This window comes from Apus apus, chromosome 1 (genome assembly GCF_020740795.1).
Source record: "Apus apus isolate bApuApu2 chromosome 1, bApuApu2.pri.cur, whole genome shotgun sequence".
Taxonomy (NCBI): domain Eukaryota; kingdom Metazoa; phylum Chordata; class Aves; order Apodiformes; family Apodidae; genus Apus; species Apus apus.
The window spans coordinates 192,243,950-192,268,667 of NC_067282.1; the positions used below are offsets into that span (position 1 = coordinate 192,243,950).

The 24,718-nt window shown below is 37.7% G+C and overlaps 1 protein-coding gene across 7 annotated transcripts in view; it reads right to left on the reverse strand.

Moving 5' to 3' along the window:
• Nucleotides 1-174: 174 nt before the first annotated feature.
• Nucleotides 175-24,718, reverse strand: part of KMT2E (lysine methyltransferase 2E (inactive)) — a 60,854-nt gene continuing 36,310 nt past the window's right edge. For 5 of the 7 annotated variants that reach the window (XM_051644107.1, XM_051644105.1, XM_051644106.1 and 2 more), the window contains 18 exons: nt 24,037-24,249; nt 22,737-22,867; nt 21,545-21,662; nt 21,254-21,363; nt 19,385-19,640; nt 17,832-17,930; nt 15,926-16,090; nt 14,581-14,889; nt 12,468-12,722; nt 12,157-12,301; nt 11,140-11,393; nt 10,933-10,989; nt 9,026-9,589; nt 5,826-6,127; nt 3,820-3,908; nt 3,599-3,718; nt 3,351-3,442; nt 175-2,462 (listed from right to left, as the gene is read on the reverse strand). In XM_051644107.1, the coding sequence (XP_051500067.1) occupies nt 945-2,462; nt 3,351-3,442; nt 3,599-3,718; nt 3,820-3,908; nt 5,826-6,127; nt 9,026-9,589; nt 10,933-10,989; nt 11,140-11,393; nt 12,157-12,301; nt 12,468-12,722; nt 14,581-14,889; nt 15,926-16,090; nt 17,832-17,930; nt 19,385-19,640; nt 21,254-21,363; nt 21,545-21,662; nt 22,737-22,867; nt 24,037-24,249 (4,797 nt within the window). In that variant the 3' untranslated portion in view covers nt 175-944. The remainder of the gene's footprint in view (nt 2,463-3,350; nt 3,443-3,598; nt 3,719-3,819; nt 3,909-5,825; nt 6,128-9,025; nt 9,590-10,932; nt 10,990-11,139; nt 11,394-12,156; nt 12,302-12,467; nt 12,723-14,580; nt 14,890-15,925; nt 16,091-17,831; nt 17,931-19,384; nt 19,641-21,253; nt 21,364-21,544; nt 21,663-22,736; nt 22,868-24,036; nt 24,250-24,718) is intronic. The other 2 variants (XM_051644109.1, XM_051644110.1) reach the window with 2 other exon arrangements.

The following is a 24,718-nucleotide window of genomic DNA, read 5'->3' on the forward strand; positions in this document are numbered from 1 at the left end:
CCCTGGGAATCATATCCCTTTCCTAGAGTCAGCTCCACCTCTGTCTGTACTCCAGCAGCAAACCCAGATCTGCAGCCTGGGGGGAGGGGAACAGCATCACAGTGACCATAGAGAGTTTATTTTACATCTAAGGCCACATCCTTGAGGACATTCCAGCTGTGCAGGACAAGAAGGTAAAACTGACATAGTTGTGATTTATTAACATGAATTAAAATGCCCAACCAGTGCTGCAATGTGACAGTATATTAAAAAAAAAATTAAAGATCATATACTGTACTACTTTCACAAAGATCACACTTTTTTTTTTGCAAAAGAGACTTATTATATACAATACTATATCAAATGAAAGAAGCTTTAAAGCCATTTTACAAGCAAAAGAAATACAGTATTTACAGCACTCGTCAGAGACATTAGAAACAGTCTATACATTAAATTACATTTTCTGCAAATAACTGATGAAACAAAAAGCCATGTCCACACCAAAACTATAAAAATTTGTATTGCATTGTTTCCTATCTCTATGCACACAAAGAACTGCTGACAGAAGAAAATGGAAAAAAATAATTTGTTAGTGCCATCACTTAGCCTGTGTACTTATTTAATTACATATGTATAAAAGTAATATAGAAAACATTCACTAAATGAATTTAACTGCAACAATAAAATTTTAAAGATTATGCAGCTTCAAACCTACTGCCAGAAAAAACAGCTGGAATGTTCACTTACAAAATGAAAAGAAATACCTAATACTGGCTTAACAGCACATTTTCAGGAATTTTAAAAAGCAAAAAATGGAAAGAATACAATGAAAGAGCACTGGTGTCTGCTTTTATACAAAGTATCATGTACAAGCTTTAAAAAGTACCTTGAATAGGTACATATGAAATATACACAGTTTATATTACACAACATTTTAAAAATGTTTAGAATTAAAGGGATGGGTTTTAATGCCACCCTGACCCATGATAATTGTTCTGAAAAGTGGGTGGCACCTGTGCTCTGTGGATGGGGATCTGCCCAGGCACCGGGGAGGCCTGCTGGGGCCCCTGCACGCCGTGGGGAAGGCTGACAGGGCCGGGGTGCGGGCAGAACCCCGAAGCCGTGGGTGTTGCAATACTGCTTGGTCCTTGAGGTTGGATGTGAGGACCCTGACCAGGGAGTGGGCAATGAGGTCCTGTTCCAGCAGGCTGATGTTGAGGTCCAGGTCCTAACGTTGTGTGATGTGGGGCTTGTGAGGAATAGGAGGACACATTCGTGTGAGCATTTGAAGGAAAATGGGGGGGTCCTTGATGAGATGGGTGGTGGTGTAACCCTTGTGCTGATGCTGGGTGATGCCCCGAGCCTATAACGTTGGAGGGAGGAGGGGGAGGAGGGGGAGGTGCAGAGTTTACAACATGCTGGTGTTGTGCTTGCAAACCTTGGTGTCCAGTTGAAGGATGGGGAGGTTGGTGATGGGGGAGAGGACCTGGTGGTGGAGGTGGTGGTGGCAAATGGTGACCAGCCGCTTGAGAATGAATGTGCGATCCAGGAGCTACTGCCACAGCATGAACTGGACCGACAACGTGTGCTACAGAGTGCTGCTGATGAGTACTTTGCTGCTGTACAAGGTGGGGTCCTGGAGCAGGTGGTGGTGGAGGAGGAGGTGGAGCAGCAGAGGCTGAGGCCTGGTGATGAATACCAGGGGTCTGAGATGGCAAAAAATGCCCTGCAGTTACATGGTGTCCTGGCACCGTTTGCTGACCTGCAGTGCCAGGAAGTGCTTGATTTGGTCCAGATGAAAACACAGTCTGTGGGGGGAGGCTGCCCTTCAGCTGACTGTAACTCTGAAAGTTTCCCGAGGGCTGCTGGCTTTGATAATAAGTAGAAGAAGGGGGGGGAGGAGGTGGAGGAGGCGGTGCACTGCTGTTCAAATTTTGTTGGTTAAACTGGCTGTAAGAAGCTGAAGATTGTCCTGAAGTTGTCTGAGTAAAGAGGGCTCCACTAGCCTGCTGCTGATTACTGGGCTGAAGGGTCGGTGCTGCCGGGTAGAAGTTCCGGTGTGTTTCCCTCTGGGGCGTTCCAACTTGAGGTGACTGTGGGTGATGAGGTCTGTAGGGAGATCCCAGCTGCTGTGAGTGAGGCTTTGGTGACAGATATCCATGCTGCACGGGTGCATGAGGGGTAGAGGACTTGGGAGCATTTTCTACGTGAGGTGAAGGGGGGCAATGCAGCTTCAAAGGTGCAGAAGGCAACTTCTGTGGATGTGAGAGCTGCTCGGCAGAGCTGCGCAGATGTGGCTGAGATGGATGAGTTTTTGAAAGTGCTTGGACGCTGTTGGGCAGCGGCTTCTGCTGCAGCTCTGGTTTGGGGTGATTCACACTCTCGGCCTCAGGGGCATTAGCTGCAGTTTCCCAGTGTGGATCTGGCTTGGTGGGTGTTTTCCCAAGTGACTGTGTTGAAACTACAGGACTGGGCGAAGAGGGCTGGAATAAAAAGGAAGGAAGTCAGTGAGGATCAACTACGCCTGCGTTAGAACAGAAAGAACTCAGATTAATGCTCTCATCCCCAGTGGTGAAAAGTGTTGAGGCACAGGATACGTATATTTGGTCTAAGAAAAACAGCAACAATAGAAAACTTTAACTTAGCAAGACACTATTTTTAGCAAGAATATATCAATGATTCTTGCAAGTCAAAAACTAGCAAGTGTATTTTATTTTGGAAGTAGTAACAGAAATACCACCCATCAGGTCAAAGTCAGAATCTGTTACTTGTTAAAGTTTTATATTTCTTGAGTCTGAAAGAAAGCATTCCAGACAAGACTATTTGCAAAAATAAAGCCATTTTTAGAGTGATTTAACATTTTTAAACTGGCATAGTGCAAGCAAAAATACTGAACAATTACAATTACAACCTGAATTACTTCTTTTAACACTGCACAGGCAGCTAGTCAACATGTTTCTTGGTATCAGTACCTCTACTGACACAGTGCCAAATCCTGATGTGGCAAGAGCCAACTCCTGTTTCAAGGTACAGAGTATGGAAATCGGGTTACTCTGGACTGCCAGTTCTGCAGCATTCACCCTGTTAAACTGTGGTCATATGGAATCCACTGATAGGATCTGTGTCTACCGAATGCAGGTTCATATATAAGCAGATGTAGCTACTGAGAGACACAGAGCATAAACCAACTTTTCAGCATGTATGGACTATCCCAAACACAGAAGTTTACCCATGTTCAGTTACTGCCCAGACACGTGTCCATCCGAACAGTACCTCACCAGATGAAGCAATCAGACATGTCTGTGTGTGTTCATATGCATGCAAGAGACACAAACACACAGACCCAGGTGCACCTGCACAGACTGCATTACCTTGCTTACTTTGGATGGACTCTTACAAGTCTTTTGTGAAGTATCTGGGGACGGACATTCAGAAGTAGGCTCTGAATTTTCAGGATCAGGCTCTAGAGGCAAAGCAGAGAGATATGTAAAAAAGGGAAAATCGTATCTTTTGCAAAGATTGCTAAGCACTTTATATTTTAACTTTAAAGAGCTATTAAAGTTGTTGTAAGAGACTTTTCAGTATGGCAAGTGTCATACAAGGTCATCTGCTTACTGACCTTCCATAAATTCAGTGAAAGAAGGGACCTTAAGCTGCAACTGGGAAATGAGATTTGAATGAGATGAAGGTGGAGACTGAACATGAGACGGTGAGCATGGGCTACAGGGTGATTCTCCCCCTACAGATGAAGCAGACCCAAACGTAGTATTAGAATGATTACAGACTGCCATGGGGGAACTGGTTAGATCTGTCTGCCTTTGACATGATACACTGACTCACCACTGTCCTTGTCTTTCCTATGATCACTGAGAAGTAGAGCTCGCTGATAACTTCGTTCCCTCACTTGTTCCACAGAGGTTGATGCAGTCCTGGAAGAGAGAAGCACACTTTAGGTTTAAGAGGATGTACTCCCACAGACCAATTTCAGGACAATGTATATGCAAAACAGTGGCAAACAGTAGGTCAGATAAAGTTTACAACATTGGTAACTGGTTGTACATAACAAATGTGATTTAAGTATTTTTTAATCTATTTTCTCCCACTTTAAATACACTAATTTCCTGCAACCTTGTTAAAAGAACTGATAATTCATCTTAGTATGGAAACAACATCTGTAGATTTGTGGGTGTTATTTTTTTTTCTTTTTCTAAATAGCTGAAAAGTCAAAAGCTACACTTCAAAAAATAAAAGTTGCAGTTACTGCTTCATATTCTCCATTTGTAGAAAACTGTCATCTGCCAGAGCTGGAAATTTGTTCCTTAATAGTGGATTCATAGTTATAAATAGTGCGAAACTACAAATATGTCTCTGTTTAAGCTTCTACATTTAACTTGCCAGACAGTGGGTACAAAATTACAGTCACACTTCTCTCTCAATCAACTGCCCCTCACCATCACAATGTGATCAAGAACACCGTAAATGGCAGCAGGCTACAAATCTGAGATTTGCTGTCAGACAAGAACATAGAGCATGACTCTACATTGCTGCTGTGCTAACAGAAATGGTGGTGCCGTCTGCAGGATTACTGCAAAAACTTTCTAATAAATTCTTCCTGTTTAGCCTGTTCCCACACTCCTCTCAACAATGCAGTACACTGGTTTCTGCATAGTGAACTTAGAGCCCCTTTTCAGTGGAACTCGAAGACTACACTTACTTTCTCCCTTCAGCTGCTTCTACAAAATCCTTCTATTCTTGAATAGCTGGCACATGTGAGCAGAAGGACAGTCAACTCCTCAGCCCACGTTCATCCCAACACTGTTAGGCCTTCACTACAGCATAAAGAACATCTGCAGGGTTTACTTGGTGCTAGTAATATTTTGGAGACAGCATCAGCACAACTGACCTTAAGGCTATCAACAATGCAGTGGAAAATACCATGCAACGTTTATACAGACTGAAGTAATTCTGTGTCATCTGGATATTGGAGCATCTGGCATGGCAGCCAACAGAGCATATGGTCTGCACACAGGGGAACCATTTAATGATCATAAACAACAATGCAAGTGTCACCACACGCTCTGTACCTGAGCGGAGGGAAGTGTCAGGCAGACTGTGCAGCCCCTCACATGTTGTGCTTCAGCAACAGCAACCAGCACAAAACACTCCAGCTAGATCACTGAAACACAGGCTTCCTCAAGTCTTCTAGAAGCTTTTGCTAATGAATACAGATCATTCTCCTGTTCTATCGTTCTTCCCTACAGCACTTTTGGAAAGGTTTTGAGATTTAAGATGAAAAACAGTCTCTTCAGCCCACAGATGAAGCAATGAAGATAGAAGGACATGAGTGCAGAGCCAAGGCCATGCTGAGAATCAGACTCAAATTGCTCACAGCCATTACAGCATCCTCTCCATCCTACTGCTGCTTCCTCTTCCACACACCTCCACAAGCAGACACAGCCCCATGTGTGCAATGGTGGCAGAAGCACACCTACTCACCACTGCCATTTTCTACAATTTACCACTCTACTGACAATTTTATTATCTACAAAACTAGGCAGCTTCTCTTGCTCAAACCAGTACCTATTTTGCTCTTAGGAAAAAAGCAAAGCAGGATGAAAATAAGTTAATCAGTATATTATGGGTAATTTTTCATATATTCTAATCTTTATGAGGTATCTGCTATATTTCTGAGGAAAGAGTAAGACAACTCTGCTAATCTGAAAGAGTGGCTTTCAATCAGAAATCTGCAACTGCACCCTTGCCAATGAAAACTAGATTTCAAATAGAAAAGACTTAGAAATAAGTAAATAATTTGTCAGCACTTTAGTCACAGTTTTCTGCCTTACCACTGAACTTCTGGTTCATTCTTCTCACTGGAAGAGGACTCCTTAATTGCAGAGTTGTTGCCAATGTCTTCTGGAGCTGCATTATAAACAGTGGGTGGCAGTGGTACAGGCAGGCTTGCAGCGTTATCAGTTTGCTCCCCATTTTCACCACTGTTGTTATACCCATCATTAGCACCATTGTTACTACTTGTATTTCCTCCACCAGCAGCCTGAGGAGATACAGTAACCAGGGGGAAGTTTTCTGTCTTTGAGCCACTCTTTCTAGCTTCTCGTTGTCTCTTACGGTATTCTAATAAGGATACCTAAGGGAGGAAAAAAACAACACAACAAAACAAACATTAGAAGGCAAGTTCAGTTGCTTCTTTTCTCACAGTTTCAATTACATGTGTTCTTTCAGTAAAATATACCATTTAGTTGGTTCTAAAATAAAATGGTTATAGATTAATTGAAGCTATTTCACCACATCTGCAGTGACTTCACAGAATACTGAGCTACTAGTGACTATAAGCACAATGTAAAAATAAAGCTTACTTCTGCCAAGAGCAGGAAGTCTGCATTCTGCCTCAGGGAAAAAACCCAAGATGATGCAGGTCACTGCTCTAGTCATACTGTTAGTTGAACCTACAAGGGACTTTTACAGCTTTTCCTGGAACTTAGTAAGAGTATACTGATACAGTAAAGCTAATTTTAAAACATGTCACATCCTGCTCTCAATCTGACTTCCTCATACAAACCCCCCCGTTTTTCTGCTTCATTCTATTGCATACATCAAAGAATTCTCTAAGCTCTTCATACATTTTTGTTAACATATAGAATTTGCAAGTTAAATGTCCATTCCTTCCCCAGTTTATTTTTAATTTGTCTTTACTCTACTCTAAAAATATTTTAAAGCTAAACTCCAAGTAAAGCTTATTACCAAAATCAATGACACATGAAGGGAAAAGTGGTTTCTGATTTTTATATATGTATATAAAATCACAACACAGAAGCTTCCGTAGGTTAGAAAATAGTTTAAATGTTTAAAAGTTGCCTTCAGTGAGAAAAACAATTTTTCAACTGTTTTCACTGTGCATCTTCAGGATTTGAAGCAGAAAGCTGAAGCACTGACCTTCAGAGCTACTTTACTCAGTCATGACACTAATTTGGTGAAAATTATGTTTAATGTTTTAAAATCTTTTCTTCTAGTTGTCACCAACCTAGTCTGAACTGTACAGTACCCCAAACAAGAAACTGAAGTGCAATAATGAAAAAAAAAATAAAATATCGTATGTATTGGACTTAGTCCTCAAGAAAAGTGGACATCCACTTCTACACACAAAAAAACAAACAAGGCATCCTGTGTTTTTTTTTGCAGTCCTAGGGTTTTCTGTTCTGCTTTAACACAGATCTACCCATTAAAGACTCATCTGTATGTCATCAAGGTAAGAACAGTTTAAAATATTTGATTTTCCATAGAAGAAAGTTTAGGTTAAGAACTGATGTTGCTTTCACACAATTTGTATCATTTCCACATCCTGTGACTTGGATCCCTTCAGGAACACTGCTTCAAAGAAAGCTTAAGTGTTAAGAACAGGTCAAACCTATGAATCTATGCAATGTGGCCACTATGCACAGGACTGTATTGAAACAGAATGAACTTGTACAATGGTGAGGATCAAATAACCACAGGAATGCTGAAATATGGAAAAACCTCCTTGAACCTTGAGGACATTCATGTCTTATGTAATCCTAGGAAAAGGCCTCTATTGTTCTCCCATATAATAATTCTCACCTCCTTAGGTGAGACTACTTCCTCATTTTTACACTGTAAGAAGTTGCATTTTTTGTCTGTCCTTGGAAGGCCTGAACCCCATTCTTTCAGGGGCACAGATACAATTTTCTTTGGTTGTTTCTTCAGACTTTTAGACAGGAATCCTGGGGAGGGTGTCAGGGTGAAGCTACACCTTTTCTCATTTGGGCATGAGGCCTCAGCAGTAATAACCTGGAAGAATCCTTACCAGCAGAAGAAAGGAGGGAATGATGCTGAAGTATTAAGTGTTGCTGAGATTTGAAAATAACTTAATTTAACCTTCAGACAAAGAAGAATGTGAAGCTACAGAAATTTCAGCTTCTATGGTTTTCTGGCTCTGCCAAAACAGCAAAAGCTACAGTAACATACAGTATGAGAGCTATCACATTCTCAGGGCCAGGACCAGGTAGGAAGAGAGCTCCTACCACCTTGCTTTATTTATCTCTCAGTCTGAAGCAAAATAAACAAAAAGCCACTTCTGATGGAGAACTTCTGAAGGAAGAATCAGGAGCTCCCTATAGGGCAGGATGCCCAAAGCAACAGAAGGAAGTGTGTTACAAGGGTCACAATGAGACCAAAAAAACAAAACCTGTTGTGCATGTACAGAGTAAGCTCCCATCTCCCTGATCACTACTTCCATTAAGAAAATAAATCACATCTTTCAAAGAAGGAGTACTACAGCCTGTTAAGAGAAAGAACTGGCAAGCTGCTGCAGCGGAAACTATTACCTTTCATGTTTATCATTTTCTCAGTGAGGAGCAAAGGCAGTCTACCCTGGCAGTGAAGTGCACTCAAAACCAGCTCTGCAAGGTTATCTTCCAATTCTGGTTCAAGCTGACCACAACAACACAACCTACCTACCAGAACTGTTTTCCAAGAGTAGCAACGTTAGATTGTGCTCATTTTTCAAACACAGTATTTTGCAGAATAAGAAATGAAGCCATGAAAAAGACTGCTTAGAACTAAGGATTTCAAGGTACCTCAAGTATATAAAAACTGGAGAAGTCTCAGTATCACACATCTGTTAGTGTAATTTCTTGCAGTAATTCGTAACAAATATTCACAGTGAATGATCTCCATGATGTCAGTATATATTCTGTATAACAGAGTATCATATTTGGTGGCATAAGCAACCACTTTTAAACTTGAAAAGCCATTATTTATTGAGCAATTCACTTAAGACTCATATGAAATAAGTGAATTTTTATCCATTGCTTGGAAAAAATAAATTTACTAATGAGTGTATGCAGCTTTAGTCTTTACTCTTCATTATTTCCCCTGAATAATGTCTACTACATAGCAGCATCTAAAGATGAGCCATCAGGGTTTTTTTAATTGCATTATCATTCCTCTGTTATAGAAATATCATTAGACTATGTAAGACAAACCAAATTATTCTTAAAATTGTAACCTTTTTCTTCTGTGGAGGATTCTGAGGTGTGCAATTTCCATCCATTAAGTTGTCGTTATTGACAGTCCTTCCAAAGCCAGATGCAATTCCATCTTCTGAAGTACAAAAAACAGATGCTTCCATGAACATGCCTCTAGCATCGTCTTGAATCAGGCACTTTGACTCGCTTATTCTGAATCCACCTCCTACCTCCAACTGATGTGAAGGGGTCAAGTCCCTCAAATTAGAATTCATTGAGAAATTTACACCTGTCCTGTCGGGACTTTTTACCCAGGAGGAATAAATTGTGCCCCGTCCACAATGAGCAGTTTCTAATTGGCTGTTTGAATCAGTCCTATCATGTGTGGGGGCTTCCAGGTTTTTATGCAGTGCACTTTGCTCAATTACTTCGAGTCCCAGCTGGAGGTCTGACACAGATTCCATTTCTCCAGTGCACTGCCGCGTGACATCAGTCCTATTCCTTGGACTGGAATATCCAATAGTCTTTATATCTTGCAGGCCCATTTCTGTCAGGTTGGAATTTCTGAAAGAATTCAGTGCTAGAATCGATGCTCTGTCATATCCCTGTGTGAAGAAAAAGCACATCAGGTATTTTTCCATGCTCCAGCAAAACTGAAAACTATTCTGACATTCAGCTGCAGGATTACAGGTCTTTCAATACCATGATTTTATCTACTTTTAAGAAACAATTCTACAGTCAGACACTTACTTCTATTATTGCCATCTATTAAGTAAAATCATTTTAATAAAAAGCACATTAACTGAAGTTAAAGTAAACTTTAACTGCCCAGTTTTATTTATGACTGGCAAAGGAAAGGGAGGAGCTTCAACAGCAACAAATCCCTGGCCAGAAAGTTCCAAAGTGTCAAAACATTTATTTCAAGGACAAAAACAAACCAAAACAAAAAAAACCCAAACTGAAAAAAAAAAAAGCGCGCTTTTCTGACACTTCAGAATTTTAGAGACAACATTAAAACCAGTGTTCTGTAGAGGGAAAAAAAAAATTCTTCGGTTACAGAAACCGACTTTTGTACTTCTTAAAACTATTAACCATGAAAAAACCCAGCACATACCTGTGGCTGGAAGTATCTTTTCTGAATCAACTTGTTTTAAGGTTTTCATTAATCCTTTTAATATTACTTGTATTCTAAAGTGACAGTTCCTAAGAAAAACCCCTCTTTTCAAGTCAGATAAACATGAAAATATTCAATTACAGTTTTGTGGGGTTTTTTCATGGTTACTTATTTTTACCTATTCCTTTTAGGTGCCATTCAGTTTAGTTCAACACTTTTATACAAACTGTGTAGTTTTCACACTAAACTGGAGCTCCACCTTTACAACTGTAATATTTCCTCACTCCCAGAGCCATGCTGCCCCAGTAGCCCAGCCACCTACACATGTCCCTGCAGCAGGACATGTCCATGCCCCAGGCTGAGAGTGCCCAGGTGCATTCCAACAGCACTTGCTGCAACTGAACTCATCCCCCTAACCCCATTTAGTATCTTTCTGCTTGCTCTCTCACTCTAAGCATAGTTAAGGTCAACAAAAATAATTAAGAGATGCTAATAACACAGAGAAATGTTAATATAAATTTAATTACAGCCTGAAAAGCAGAGGTGTAGTTTTTCTGTTCTTATCTAAAATCTAAATGGCAGTAGTTACTCCTTTCCACAACAGCCATCAGGATTTATAAACGATACAGAAAAAGAGGAGAGAGAAACCAGGTGAAAATAGAAAATTAAGTAGGTGAAGTGGAAATATACAATAGTAAGTAAATGAAACCTGTAGGGAAGTCACCCTTTACATTCCAGGAAACTAGTAAGGGTTGATGAAAAGCATTTACTGAGAACGGTGCAACCATACAGAAGAAATCTAAACCACTTGCAGTTTTTGGCAAATATCCTTACCTCTTGACTGTAAGCTCGCCTTTTTATTTCTGGGGAACTGTCAGGTGAGGAAATATTCTAAATAAATAAGAAGAAATTGCAAGTGAGTTTCTTTTTTAGCTTGGAGAAGAGAGGAAACACCTCCTTGTAGCAGGAGCACAAATACTGAATTACACTAGAATGTCTACACATATTCTCTGAACACTCTGAAATCATCCTAAATCTCACCTCAAAGTGCATGGCATTTCCATGTATACATGGAGTTACAGGAGTAACTGGTGAATATATGGGTTTGTAACCATTTCTACAGGCTTCATCTTCTGTTTTTACCCTGGGAGGAGTAGCAAACAAGGATGGCTCGGAGGCAGTGATGTCAGCATGAGTTGGTGTGGCATAGGGAGAAGGACTTGGTGTGGAGGTTTCTGAGAATGCAGACTCCAACAGCTGGTACAGTCTTCGTTTTTTTAGTGGTGTGGTTAGATCTGTGTTAAAATTAGAAAAAAGCTAGAATATATCTAGATATAGGAATCACTTGCAGTTGCTTAAAAGACTGTAATGAAATTATGAACTTCATGCTAAAAAATTAGAAATATTACAAAAATCTCTTAAGGGTTTCAGGCTTCCTGAAAGATGAACTCTTAACAGCTGACACACTTAGTGGAAAAATAAACTCTTAACAGCCTACAGATGTACTAGTAATTGAAGTATGTGTGCTAGGGTGATGGGAAGAACTGTCTGTTTCCAGAAAAGGGTAAGTCAACTTCTATGCATTTTTGAGACAGTTCAGCTATAAAGTGGAAATTCCAAGTTCAGGATGGTATGCAAGAATCATATTATATCCTCCATTCCCCTGTGGAAGTGTGTTTAGTTTTTAGAATGTTCCTATTGTGTCTTATGCCTACAAGATTACACAACTTTTCCTCTGTGCAACACAAGCCCACTGAATTTAAAAGGAATTCCAAAAATACAGAATAGCACAAAAAATTCATTTATAATCTAACCTCTTTATACTCATAGTGAATAACATTAGTCTTCTGTTGACTGTAAATACTATGAAATATGGTAGTTGCTTATCTAGTATTAATTATACATTAAAGGGGAAAAAAATCCCAACCATTATGCAACTAAGCATTTCTTTCAAAGAAAGTAACAGGAAACAATGCAAATATCCCTGTAAAAAACACAGTCCTCCATGTTGAACTACTTTGACATAGCTCTTATGCAGTGTATTAGTAAGAGCTCTACCTGTTAAGGAACAGCTGTCATTCAGTAATAAAGGACTTTTATTTTCACCATTGATAGCTGGACTTCTAGATCTCTCTTGTGATGGTGAATTAAATCTATCAATCACTGTTGAATTCTCCTCTTCCAAAGCCTGCTTCAACCAACGCTGTAACAGAACAAGTTCAAATCAGTGACTTAACAGTTTAGTGATAACATAACAGAATTAGTTTGCCAACCAGGTGGGGTTTTTTTCTGCCTGAATACATGCTAGCAAACGAAGACTTATTTTTAATTAACATGAGAAGGGGAACTATAATGAAGGAAAGAATTACCTTCTTACAAGAGCCAGTTACATTTTCCAGGGGTTCTTTTTTCCTCCTCTTTTCTGAAAGGAATGGTGAAGTAAAACGAATATAGTGCTTTGGGGTCGAATATACATGTGGACTGTAGGTGAGACCTGGTAAAGAATTCAGCTGAGTAGCCAGGACTTCAGGGTCGGTAGTTATGCGTAGAGGCCTTTCGGATAGACTGTCTGCAGGCTTCCCTGTTTTATCACTCTTTTCACTTAACCATTCACTGACCAAGTGCTAAACAGAAAGAGAGAGAAAAAAATAAATCAGTTTTGTGTCTGTATCAGTGGCTTTTAGAAATTTTTAGTGTAATTATTCACCTTGTCAACTGTTACACAAACCAGAAAACAGCTATTTTCCAGGCTGCAAGTTCAAGAATACACAGGGCCAGAATGAGGACAAACTCAGTGAAGTAATGGGATCAGCAGAAGAAACTGGTACAGATTTGCTCCACATACCGAAGTTTTGGCCATTTTGCTTTGGTTTTGTTTGTTTTTGTAAACAAGATTTACTTCTTCTGTCTTTAATACTCCCTGAATGTACTTTATATATACACTATATATAAAATACCCAGATGAGCTGCACTTCTCATGTGAATTTAACAACAGAATGCCAAGACACATTTCAAAGTTGTGCCTGAGCACCTAAGCTGCAGGGCAGTAGTGTATTATTAATAGAACAAAGAAGTGAACTCCTCATCAGATTTCCTACAGTCAGGACTGTTCTTCAGTCAGTGTCTCAGGCAGGTGAGCATTCTTCACTACTGTAGTTGTATTAAAGTACAACTCACTTACTAAGGCACACTTGTCAAAAAAGGGTATTCTTTCCTAGCTAGTTCAGTGTTTTTTAAAAAAGTGCCAGTGGATTTTAGCTCCTAGTAAAAGATAAACTAACCTGAATTTTTTAATGGTTCAACAAAGTTAAGAAAAATAATTAACAGCATTTAGTGTGTTATTTATGCTTTAACACAGATGATCATAATGCATTTAAGTTGCTTGTCTTTTACAGACATGTTTATTTATTAATCCATTTTTAGAGGAGGACTTTCTCCTCACTTAAGAGTACACTGAGTGCAATGGAACAAGACATTTCAGACATTTATCCAAAAAAGTGCAGTAAAATTCAGACTTCTCTGGTATCTTCCTTCTTTTTTGCTGTGCAACATGCAAAAAACTAAGAAAGATTCCATATTCCCCTCTGACAAGAATTGAATAGTAATGCAGCAGTAAGCAGTGTTACAGGATGACCGGTGCCTTTTGAAAAGGAAAAAAAATTAAAATATGTATGTTAAGTATATTTGGGGATTTAAGATAAAAACATTTTGAAATGGTTGTTCATCTGACAAGAAGTTTCAACCTATGATCTCCTCCCCCTTCCCTTCCATCAAATAATATTTTTGAAAATAACTTGAAAGCATGCTGAAAAAAACTTTTTATGCAGTCTGTAGAATTTTAAAGCAGGTTTTACTGCTTTATTCAAGTATTTTTAAATATTGTGGCATTTCTCCAAACTTTTTGCAATGTAGTCCAATAAAAAATTTAAAAACAAAGCACTAAAGAGAGTAAAGAATCTTTCCTTCAAACATGTACAAAAATTTGCAGTGTTTAAATCCATTCACTTCAGAGCAGACATCTCAGAAGTACTAGAAGTTAATGATTTCCTTTGAGATTTTGTTTGCTACGATTAAAATACTTTGAAAGCACATGATAAAAAAATGACAGACAATTTGTATTTCTTTCCCCCTCCCTCCCCCCTTTTTAAATTAACAGATTTAATTATGTTTTGGTTATGTACATTATTTTGGCCCATTAAGAAAGTACTTCACTTAGAAAACACTTGTTACAAATTTTTTCTGAAAGATCCATTTTTGGAAGTCTCCTAAAACCCAAAATGACTTCTACCAATGGATGTTACACACATCTTTTTCAATCAATTTATTACCAGTGAGTGACAACATTAAGGGTGTTTTTTAAAGAAATGACTCAACATTTTAAAGAAGACATCTATATACAATTGCATACTAACACAGCAGTCTGTAATTTTTTTAAACTCTGTTAAGGTCCATCCTCTTCTCCCCATCCCTTAAGAAACATACCTTCTTTGTTTTAGGATACTTATTAGGGCATTTATTAAGTGCTGGAGCTTCCGTTTCAGTAACCATTTCTGTAACAACAGTTTCTGTTTCAGGCTCAGCTACCAGTGCAGCATTCTCAGTTTCATTATGTTGTGAAGTTACTTCCACATCTGGAGAAGATGGCTGGATATCTGAACACATGCTGACAGTTCTGTGTCGTCTACGTTGTTGTCCAATGTGAGTTCTACTCCGTGAGAAGCTTTTTCTCTGTTTAGCTCTGTTAACTTTGGCTGGGGTAGGCTTGGTGGCAGTTTCTTCTTTTGCTGGTTCCTGGTACAAAATAAAAGTTTAGTGAACATGTTCCATACACAGGTAAAGCTACATATCTTTCTTAAAACAAAATGCAAGTTCTCCCTTCCTTTACACGTCCAAAAAGCCCCTATCTCATTTTTGTTGTTAGAACAGAAATACTAATATTTCTATCCTTCTCTTCAAGGCCTCTACCTCATTATTGTTTAAAAAAAAATAATTAAAAAAAAATCAGCACTGCTATCCCTTCCTAAAGGCAAATGCCAAGATTTCCTATATTTTCTTCCTAAGCACCTGCTGCATCATTGGCAGAGTATTCACACACACCAGTCACTGGTCAGATCACCACAGGTGTGTAAGAAATGCCCTAACACATCCACTCATCCATAAGCTAGAAATCAGCTGCTTACACGATGATGTCTTTCAGTCCAGTATCCTTTTTATAATTTATAGTTTACCAGGTACTTAACAGCATCCTGTCAGAAATTATCCAGGGAAACAACCTGAACTAAGAATCTGTAGGACTATTTTCAAAGTAAAAAGCATAATAGCATCCAGCAGTAATAGAGTAAAAAATTGTTCTTGAAACATTAAGTATTATCTGCAATAACAAACTACATCTTAATAAGTTCTTTCCTTTAAAAGGAAAGGACTATAATCTTTTTCTGAATAACCCACTGAAGAAGCAAGTTGCTCTCCACAGGTTATATACGGTGCATAAGGAAAGCCACCTCCTGTGGCTAAACTCAGCATTAGTAAACACCTCCTATTCTGAACTTCAAAAATTGAACAATACAGCTGGCAAGTAGTATACGTTTTCATAAACTAATGTAACTGAAATTCCTCAAAGAAATTCCATACATATTTACATATTTTAATGGGAAAAAAAAAATTGGGAGCTGCCATAATGTCGAAGAACTATACAGATGTTGGTCAAATATATTTTAGTTCAGAGGAAGAAAAAAATTCCGTACATCTTAAAATACAGCTCAACATCCAAACTGATCAAGTATGCCATGTTAAAAGCTGACTTTAAGATAAAGGTCCAGATAACTACCTGAATAAATTCAGCATCATTGACAATCTGTGCTTCCTTGCATTCTGATTTAACCTCAGTTTTCGCTGTGCTGATTCTTTCCAAAGCCTGTTCTCTTCTTTTTTCTCTTTTTTCTAATCTGGCAAAAGCTTGCAGGATAGCTTCCATTTTCCGTTCTTCTCTTGTCTGAGGGATTTAATAATAGTAATAATTACATTTCAATCATAATCTTTTGCATATGTAAATAATTTTGGTTTTCAGAACATATTCAGTGTAGCTCGATATGCAGATAAATGTCAGCAAAAGCTCAGAGGAAAGGGAGATGTTACAATGACTGCAATTATTAAAGACTTCTGAATGAAGGCCTGCATTCATACCAACCCTGACAAACAAGAAGAGTCCTGCTTTGGATTTAAGAAATTGCTAAAAATAGTGATTTACTAGTAAATCACTGGCCAGTAAGTATAAAAAGAACATGTAGCTCTGAGCCACTTACTTGCATGTACAGAATTTAAAAAACATTAAACACTCATGATCAGAAAGATAAGTAGTACTAAGTACACATGTGAAACAACAACAGAAAGCTCCCTTACCCTCTGACCCAATTTTCAAAGTGCCACAAACTACATAAAAACATACAATCAACATCCAAGATACACTATTTAAAGAAAGGTAACATTAGATCACACAGAGAAGCTAGATTTTCTGTCTATATGTAATTCAGGTCCTAGTGCTGTACAGAGGCAGAGCCCTTCATCTACACACAGCTTTGCTTAATGCAATACAGAGGTGGCAGAATTAGGGGCTTCTATTACAGACTTAATTTTATTTATTTTTATAAATGACTGAAGCTCAACAGTACACTGATAGCAACACTGTGTTTACACCAAAGAAAGAGTACCTGCAAATATACTGTTCATATGAGTGAATGAAGAACCCAATTTTATTTTGTCACTTGAACCTGCCTGTTTGCTCAGTAAAATACAGGCAAACTTGCAATTATCTGGAATCCTCGTAATGCAGCTAGAGTAATAATTACATCTTTAACTATCACAGCAACTCTTCTGTAACTAAGTTTCACAGAGAGCTTTGCTTTAGTAAGAATAGAAATGTAATGTGCCCCTCCCCCCCCCCAAAAAAAAAGGCCAGCACATCCTCTGGAGCAAAACGGTCCAACAGTGTTTGGCAAGAATCATTCCTCAAAAGCATGACATTGTTAGTATTAGAGCTCATGCTGTCATTCTTCAGATTTTGTATTACCATATACATTTTACTTGAGTAGATTTTGCTTTCTGAGTGTCTAATAAACTCAAGTCTCATCAACTTTGTTTTTGACAGTTGCAGGACACATTAACCAGAAGGAATGTATACCCCATCCCCCTTTATTATTTTAAGGTCTGTGCAGATGCAAACAGCTTTGGTGCTACCTTGAAAACCACTTATCAGAAGCTCTGTGAGCACAAACAATAAAATTAAACTTCCAAATATTAGTATTTCATTATGCAATTTTGCCAAGCTTCTCATTTAATTGGTAATTTCAAGTACCTCGCACAATGAATGCTTAAAAAAAACCCAAACAACCCACATTCAAAAAAGCCTGAATCCCAATACTATCTGTAACAAATGGCCATTGCAACTAACACAAAAATCATGAGTGAAGAAAATAAAATCTAGATTATTTCTACGTCTTTTTTGAAATCAAGAAAAAATAATATACATTTGACAATAAAAGCAGGTTTTTCTTAGAAAGGAATGATCAAACCAGATGAAATGCTCTCAAATAGCAAGCCTTGCATTTTAAGCTGAAGTTCATGTAAGGACCTGACTTCATTTATACTCAGATTCCAGAAGCCTACAAAAAGGAAGCAATTAGCATGGGGACAGCAGGTGTCACTAAACAACTTCAGACACTTGCTTCCCAACTTACCATCTTCCTTTTCCTTTCTGCAATCTGCTCCTCTGATTCCATTTCTACTTCATTGCTAATGGGAGTTTTTTCTTCTATATCGTCAATAAAATCTGGCTCCTGAAAGATGGAAATAAGTGCTTTACAGAAGCTCTAAGACTCTTGCAAACTAGGAAAAACTAAAAGCTGTAAGAACTAAGAATCTGCAGATCACTACATCAAAAGTAACCAAGCCAATAAATCAAGACAAAAATGTAAAAAAACCCACCAATATCAACTTGAACCTTTGTATAAACCTGAAATTATATCACCTGACTCCATCTTTTCCATTCTGAGCTTAGAAACATCTGTATCTTTTCTTCTTTAGCATACTGACCTTACTGAAATTTTGGGATTTCACTCTCCCCACCATCAAAAAAACCCCATCAGAATTAAATCTCCAAACCAAGAGAAACTTCTGGGAACTAACACTGGCCACTGATCTAGCTAAGCTCTAATCAATTAAAGAAGTACGAGCTTTACATTACATACTCAAAAAAAAAAAAAAAGCCTTAGTTTTAGTGAAATAGAATGAAAGTCAAGAGATGTTAAGTACATAGAAGCTCTTCTCAGCTGAGTAGTATGTTCTATTGAATATTTTCCATTTGAAATCTCACTACAGAATGTAATGACAGTGCCAAAACAGAAGGAAACACAGAAGTCAGCTAACCAATTAACAGTTAAGCATTCACTTTTACATAAAGAACTAGACAATGTTTTAACATTTGTCTTAAAAGTACATTTATATTTTCCCATACATCCTCTTTACCTTAGCCCTATGTATTTCTCCAAAGAAAAAAGGCTATTATTTGACTGGCTTCTATGCTTAAATATGCTTATTCTTCTCACAATTCCTTTAAGTTCAGTTCTGAAAACCAATACAAGTTTTCCCGTGACTGTTTTAAATAAGCACTGTATAATACCTTAAAGGCTCAAGAGAAAGTTCCAAATACCAGTTTTGACTTGTTAAAACCAAACACAAAAACATAAACATCACTTAAGATGAGGAAGTTTAAATGCTGGCACTCTGGAGATCATAATTTGTAAATCACATGCCATGCCTTCTGGATTTCCAAGCATTTTTAAGCTTTTGAGCTACTAAAACCCCAGAAAAACCTGGTGATTTTATCAAACTGGAGGTCACTATGTTCATTTTTACCTTATTTCCCTCATGCCAAAGTAATGTTAAAAGAACTAGAAATGGCTCCATCTCAGAATAACTCCTTTTTCTTTGCCCCTGTATCATCATCAAAAACCATGACATGAGGTTTTCACATTAAGAGATCCACAAAGACATTCAGAGGAAAAATGTGTAGTTAAAACTGGTATAGGAACCAATGTATTTTTAAGTACAATCAAATATTAAGGAAAACTGAAAGTAGTATTAAAAAACTGCTAACAGCTTATCCATCATTATGATTTTTGATAAATCTCCATATCCCTTTTCAGTGACCTGTTAAAATTCCTTTCATAACTACAAAAATCAGAGTATGTGCTTGAAAAGCTCTTTGTTCTGATTATCTTTGTGTCAATACCTGATTATTAGAAATGGACAGCCTGAGGGGAGAGAGTTTCCTCTGTTTATTATCTGTGATTTTCATTTTGGTGCCTTCACAGTCCAATGTGATGTTCTGATTTTGAGTCTCCTTCTCTCTTGAAGCATCTTTCTCTTTCTTTCCCTTTTTCCTTCTGGTCTCATAACCAGTATTGATGTTTTCTGTAGGCTCAGAACGTCTGAGAACCGGACATTCAGGGTTTTCTTTGAGGCAAGCACAATCCACTTTGTATTTACTAGAAGTAATTAAATGCAAGAAGGGGTACTTTGATTAAGCTGAAGAGCAATGAGACTTTTCAATACTAAATCACACTAGCTGATACATTTCACATTCAACACCTGGTATGACCCAAACCAACCATATTAAAAGCATCTGACTCAAGTTTTCACAAAGATATACAATATGGCTATAATTCAAAAATTTAATCTACTGGTTAACTGAATGTGTGACTGTTACATGGAATTGTTTTGAATTTGAGGTTAGCGTTTGCTTCCAAGACAGAAGATATTTAAAATACAAGTATATCTTGGGGTGGAAATATAAACACCACAATAAAAAAAATAAATGGATGCATGAAAAGCAGAGAGATCATGCTTTATGAAAAGACAGAGAAGACAATTCACAGAATGAGCACACTGGAGTCATTTGTACAATTCTAAGTTTCACTTGGATATGCAGAACGATTATTCAAACACATTAAACTCAACACAGGCTGTAAGTACTAAACACAACTATTACATACTTATAAAAGAATAAACAACAAAACCCCAAAAGACTATTAACCAGGCAATTTCTCAAGCTATCTTCACGTGAGGGATGTAGGAGTAAGTCTACAACACTTAACAGTGCAAGGTATCTTGAGCTAGTCTGAACTCAAGTTGATTAATACAGGTGATACTCTATGGACATAACTAGTTCAGGTCCAGCAGTAGTGAAGGCATGTCTGCACAGCACTGCACCCAAGCTGACTTATGAGCAGACCACAAGAAAGCGTTTAACTTGGTGCAGCAAAACATGGAACATTTGGACTGCTTCTGAACCTGACCAAGTGCACATACAGACACATGGTCAATGCTTCAGTTTCCATGTTAGTTAGCCTAGGTGTTCCTGCACAATGTACCTGTATCATAGAACATTACCTACAAGCCAAGAGAAATCGTTATGTACCACTCAAAGGCCTTATTTTGCCATCAGATTTCAAAGTGATGTTTGAATAACAGTTCCTATATATATATGAATAGAACTTATCTAATTATTTCCTTTACAATTTCAAAATAATGCTTACAGTGTCAACAGCTTATTAGAGCTTTCCCCAGTTCATCAAAGGAACAGCACTTGTATCCAGGAAAATGTGTCACAGGTTATAGAATCTAAGGCACTAAGCATCCAGAGTACTTGAACATTCTCATATTAAACAAACATGATTTAGAACAAAATGCCACAGTCTTCCTAAGGTTATGCGTTTCAGAGGCACTCTGAAACACATAGGGCATTACTCAATACCTCTAGATTCTCTTCCCTCTATTCTCCCCACCTATGGGACACCTATATACAATAAATTTTCATAGCATGTCTTTATTCAAATTCAGTTAAGTTTGTATCTTTTCCACATAATTTGTCAGTTACTGCAACATTGCTGAAATTAGCAACAGATATGCAGTAATAAATATATGGAAGAAATTCTGCCCCTCCTCCCCCCACCTGCTAATTGTAAATACAGTGCTTAAGGAGGCCCATGGTATTAAAGCATGCAAGAAGACAAATTGTATTTTTTAAAAGTCAGTCTGAATCACAACATATTATTAGCTGTATTAGCTGTATTTTAGAACAGCATGCAAAAATACTTACCAATTTCCATAATCAAAATCAAATGCTATAGTAATCTCTGCTCCCTTTGGAATGTTCTGGATGGAGTAAATATAAAGATGAATTGTTCCATCTTCAATTACATGCCTCACCTATATTCAAGAGAACATTTATTATATTAGAATTACTTTGCTTTTCATTTTTATTTTCTTCCTTTTTTTAAAGTACCTGTATAGAAATTGTAGAGATTGTTCATGTTACTAGTTGGGCTACTCAAGGAATAAGGGACTTTTAAGTGAATTAAACCCAATTTAACTTTATGTACATGCTCACCTCTGCGTTTGGTGTACACGAACGCCTGATGAATCGAGCTTCGTTTCCAAAAGTCCTTGCATCAACACACATTTCTAGTCCATGGAATTTGGAATAAAACAAAACAAATGGGTATGGCCTGAAAAAGATGCAAGGAAACCAGTTTTACCATTTTAAAGATACTCAATATAACTTGTTCTTCACATTAGTTAGCTCTGGAACATGATGTTTGGGACAATATGCCAAATCTGTGGGTTAATCTGAGAATGGCACATCTGTATTTAAACTTCATAACTCTAATTTGTACATTCTAATCTGTATTCTTAGAATACCAAAAATCTGAGTTATAGCCCTAAATGTAATTCTTCTGCATAGGATCTAAATGGAGGAATGGTAACAGGGCAAGCACTAGACATGGAAGACAAAAGGTTAAGATTCTTCATCTTTCTTAAACTTTTCTTATGGCAGGTCCTAAAAATGAAACTTGGGTAGAAATTTAGATGCCTCAGAGTATCACCTAAAATACACAGAATAACACCTCCACATCCCCACCTAACACCTGCAATATTGCTAGCACCCAACCCTCCTTAAGAAAGGGGGCATCAAAATACTTTGCCAAGAGCTTAACATTCTGCTACTGCAAGTGCTAGAGAACCCTTCCATCTTTACTGAGCAAAAGCTCTGTGTTCTCTCTCCTCCAAGAGGCCTCTTGCCATTTCCCAAGCAGGTGTGTCCGTGCAGCTAATGGCAGCACTGAAAATGAAAGAAGCAGTCATGCACTGCTCAGTAACTTAACCTAGAGAACTCTGGCAGTAAAATGGCCCCAAGTTGACCTGTGTTCAATCCCGTTCTCAGCCTGACAGACTAAAAATCTATTTCTCTCACAAAAGAGAATGTCTTTGCCATTACCTTCTGAATTATTTTAGGATGGTAGAACCTGCCAATCTCTGGTTTAAGGTGCACAACTACCCAACTGAGAATGCAGGAATCCTGTAGCCAGGGAAGAACAAAGAAAGAGGAAACTAACTCCTGAACAGATCTGTAAGGATATCCAGAAGAGAAGGGGAAGACCAGATTCCAGCTGCAATTATTTTTCGTCAGACAACAGTAAAATGCAAGACACTGCTGGGAACTAAGACCCACTTGTACTTGAGGCAAGTTTGGCAAAACAGCATTTTAACAGTTACCTTATTAAAACATTCAATAAACAAACCTTTTAAAGAAATATCCATTAGCTTCAAATTGTTCTCTCAGCATGAACTTCCCTCTGTACTCAATAATAAGCGCATCAGGAGTCAAGTCTTTAGCAGCTTTTAAAATTTTCTTGTTTTTTTGCACGTAACTCTATAAAAACAAATTAATTTATGAAGTATTATTTTAACCAAATTTGCATTTATTATAAATAGATTATACTTTCACAAATATTAAACAATTCCATATGAACTAAAACCCCCTCCTTTTTGTAATTAAACCTCCAGACTGATTTAATCAAACTGTCCTGTTCCCCTACCAACTCAACTAGTTATTAACCTGAAAGAATGCTATAGCTTTCAGTACATGAAAAGTAAGATATTCTAACAATTCAAGTACTATATCCCTTATTGCACTTTATTCTCACCACTACTGGGATGAATCGCTGCATTGTTTTGCATAACCCTTTCAAAAGGCTTCAGTTTCTTCAATCAAAACAAAACATGAAGGCATAACAGGATGTTCATAATTCTTTCAAGGAGAAACAGAACAGAATAATAATTTTTTTTTTAAAAGAACCCTGAGAAGAGTTTTCAAATCTATTTTCGTATCTTTAGATTGAAGGATGGCTTTTAATTAAAAACCAATACATACCCTGACAATCAGTGAACTCACAGCTCTCAAAACTGCCATCCCCAATCAAAAAGAAAGTAGCCTCTATGTAGGCAAAAGGCCCTGTGAGCAGGGATAGTCCTCTAAGGAGGGTGTCCCACATGCCATGATGCTCCATGACGAAAAGAAGCAAAGATGCTTCCATTAATCTGCTACAGTAACTACTCCTTGATATTTCTGCTACATAATTCTACAGTCTGTTACACGGCTCTAATTTTAAGCTGTTAAATAACTGAGGTTAAGGATGGAGAAAGACATTGCACAGTTTCTTCATAAAAACTATAAATTACTGGATCACAAGATTAAAAAAAAAAATTAGCATTGGAATATCACCTACCATCAAAAACATCCTTCATAAACCAGTGAATGAAATTCAATTCTGAGTATCTAAACATACAGAACATTTACCATACCAATGTGAAGTTCCCCCTTTGTTTGCTTTCTGGCATTGGTTTTGGTTGTTTTTTTTTGTTTGGTTTGTTTTTTTGTTTGTTTGGGTTTTTTTTTTTGTTGTTGTTGTTGGTTTGGAGTTTTCTTTGTTGGGTTTTTGTTTGGGTTTTTTTGTTGTTTTTCTAAAGGCATCTACAATGGTTATCTTTATCATGGCACAAAACCAGCAAGCAGTAAAACAACATGGAACAGGTCATTACCTCTACTGGAGGCTTGAAAATCAGATTGCTGGTGCTGACTTCTTTTTTGTCATTTCCATTGCCTAATCTCAGAGCTATTTTTTGTGCCTCCCTCTGGACACCTTCACTGTACTGGTTATTATTTGCTTCTTCATAACGATCCATCCATGCCTTGATTTTAGTTTCCCATCCAAAGTTCGAACTGTCAGTAGGATCAATCTCTGGAGCTGAGCCCTAAAAATTAACATAAAGAGCCAGATATTACAAGGTAAGAAAAAGATACTAAAATAAAAATACTAAGTCTACAACAAGACATGAAGGGCAAAGGTATGCCATTAATTAAAGGTTTGTTTTTATTAGCAAGTCCAGTATAAAATCCTGCATTACTTAAAAACAGTGAGTTTATAGAATTACATTTGTCTTTTCAGCAATTCTGTAATTTCATAAATATTGCCCAAGTTCAGGAATACATTGCCCCTTCAATAGGGACTCTAGCTTTTAGTGGGAAGAGAACAGAGATTGACATTGTTTCCTTCCACAACTGAACTGTATCATCAACCTACAAGTGCAGGAGTTGGAGAGTCAGATCTTCCTGCCTAATCAACTTCGGTGAACATATGCAAATATAAAGAACTCCAGCTTCCATCCTATAATACACAAACTTAATTTTCTGCTTTCAAGGGTCATGCTGTATCTTTTTTCC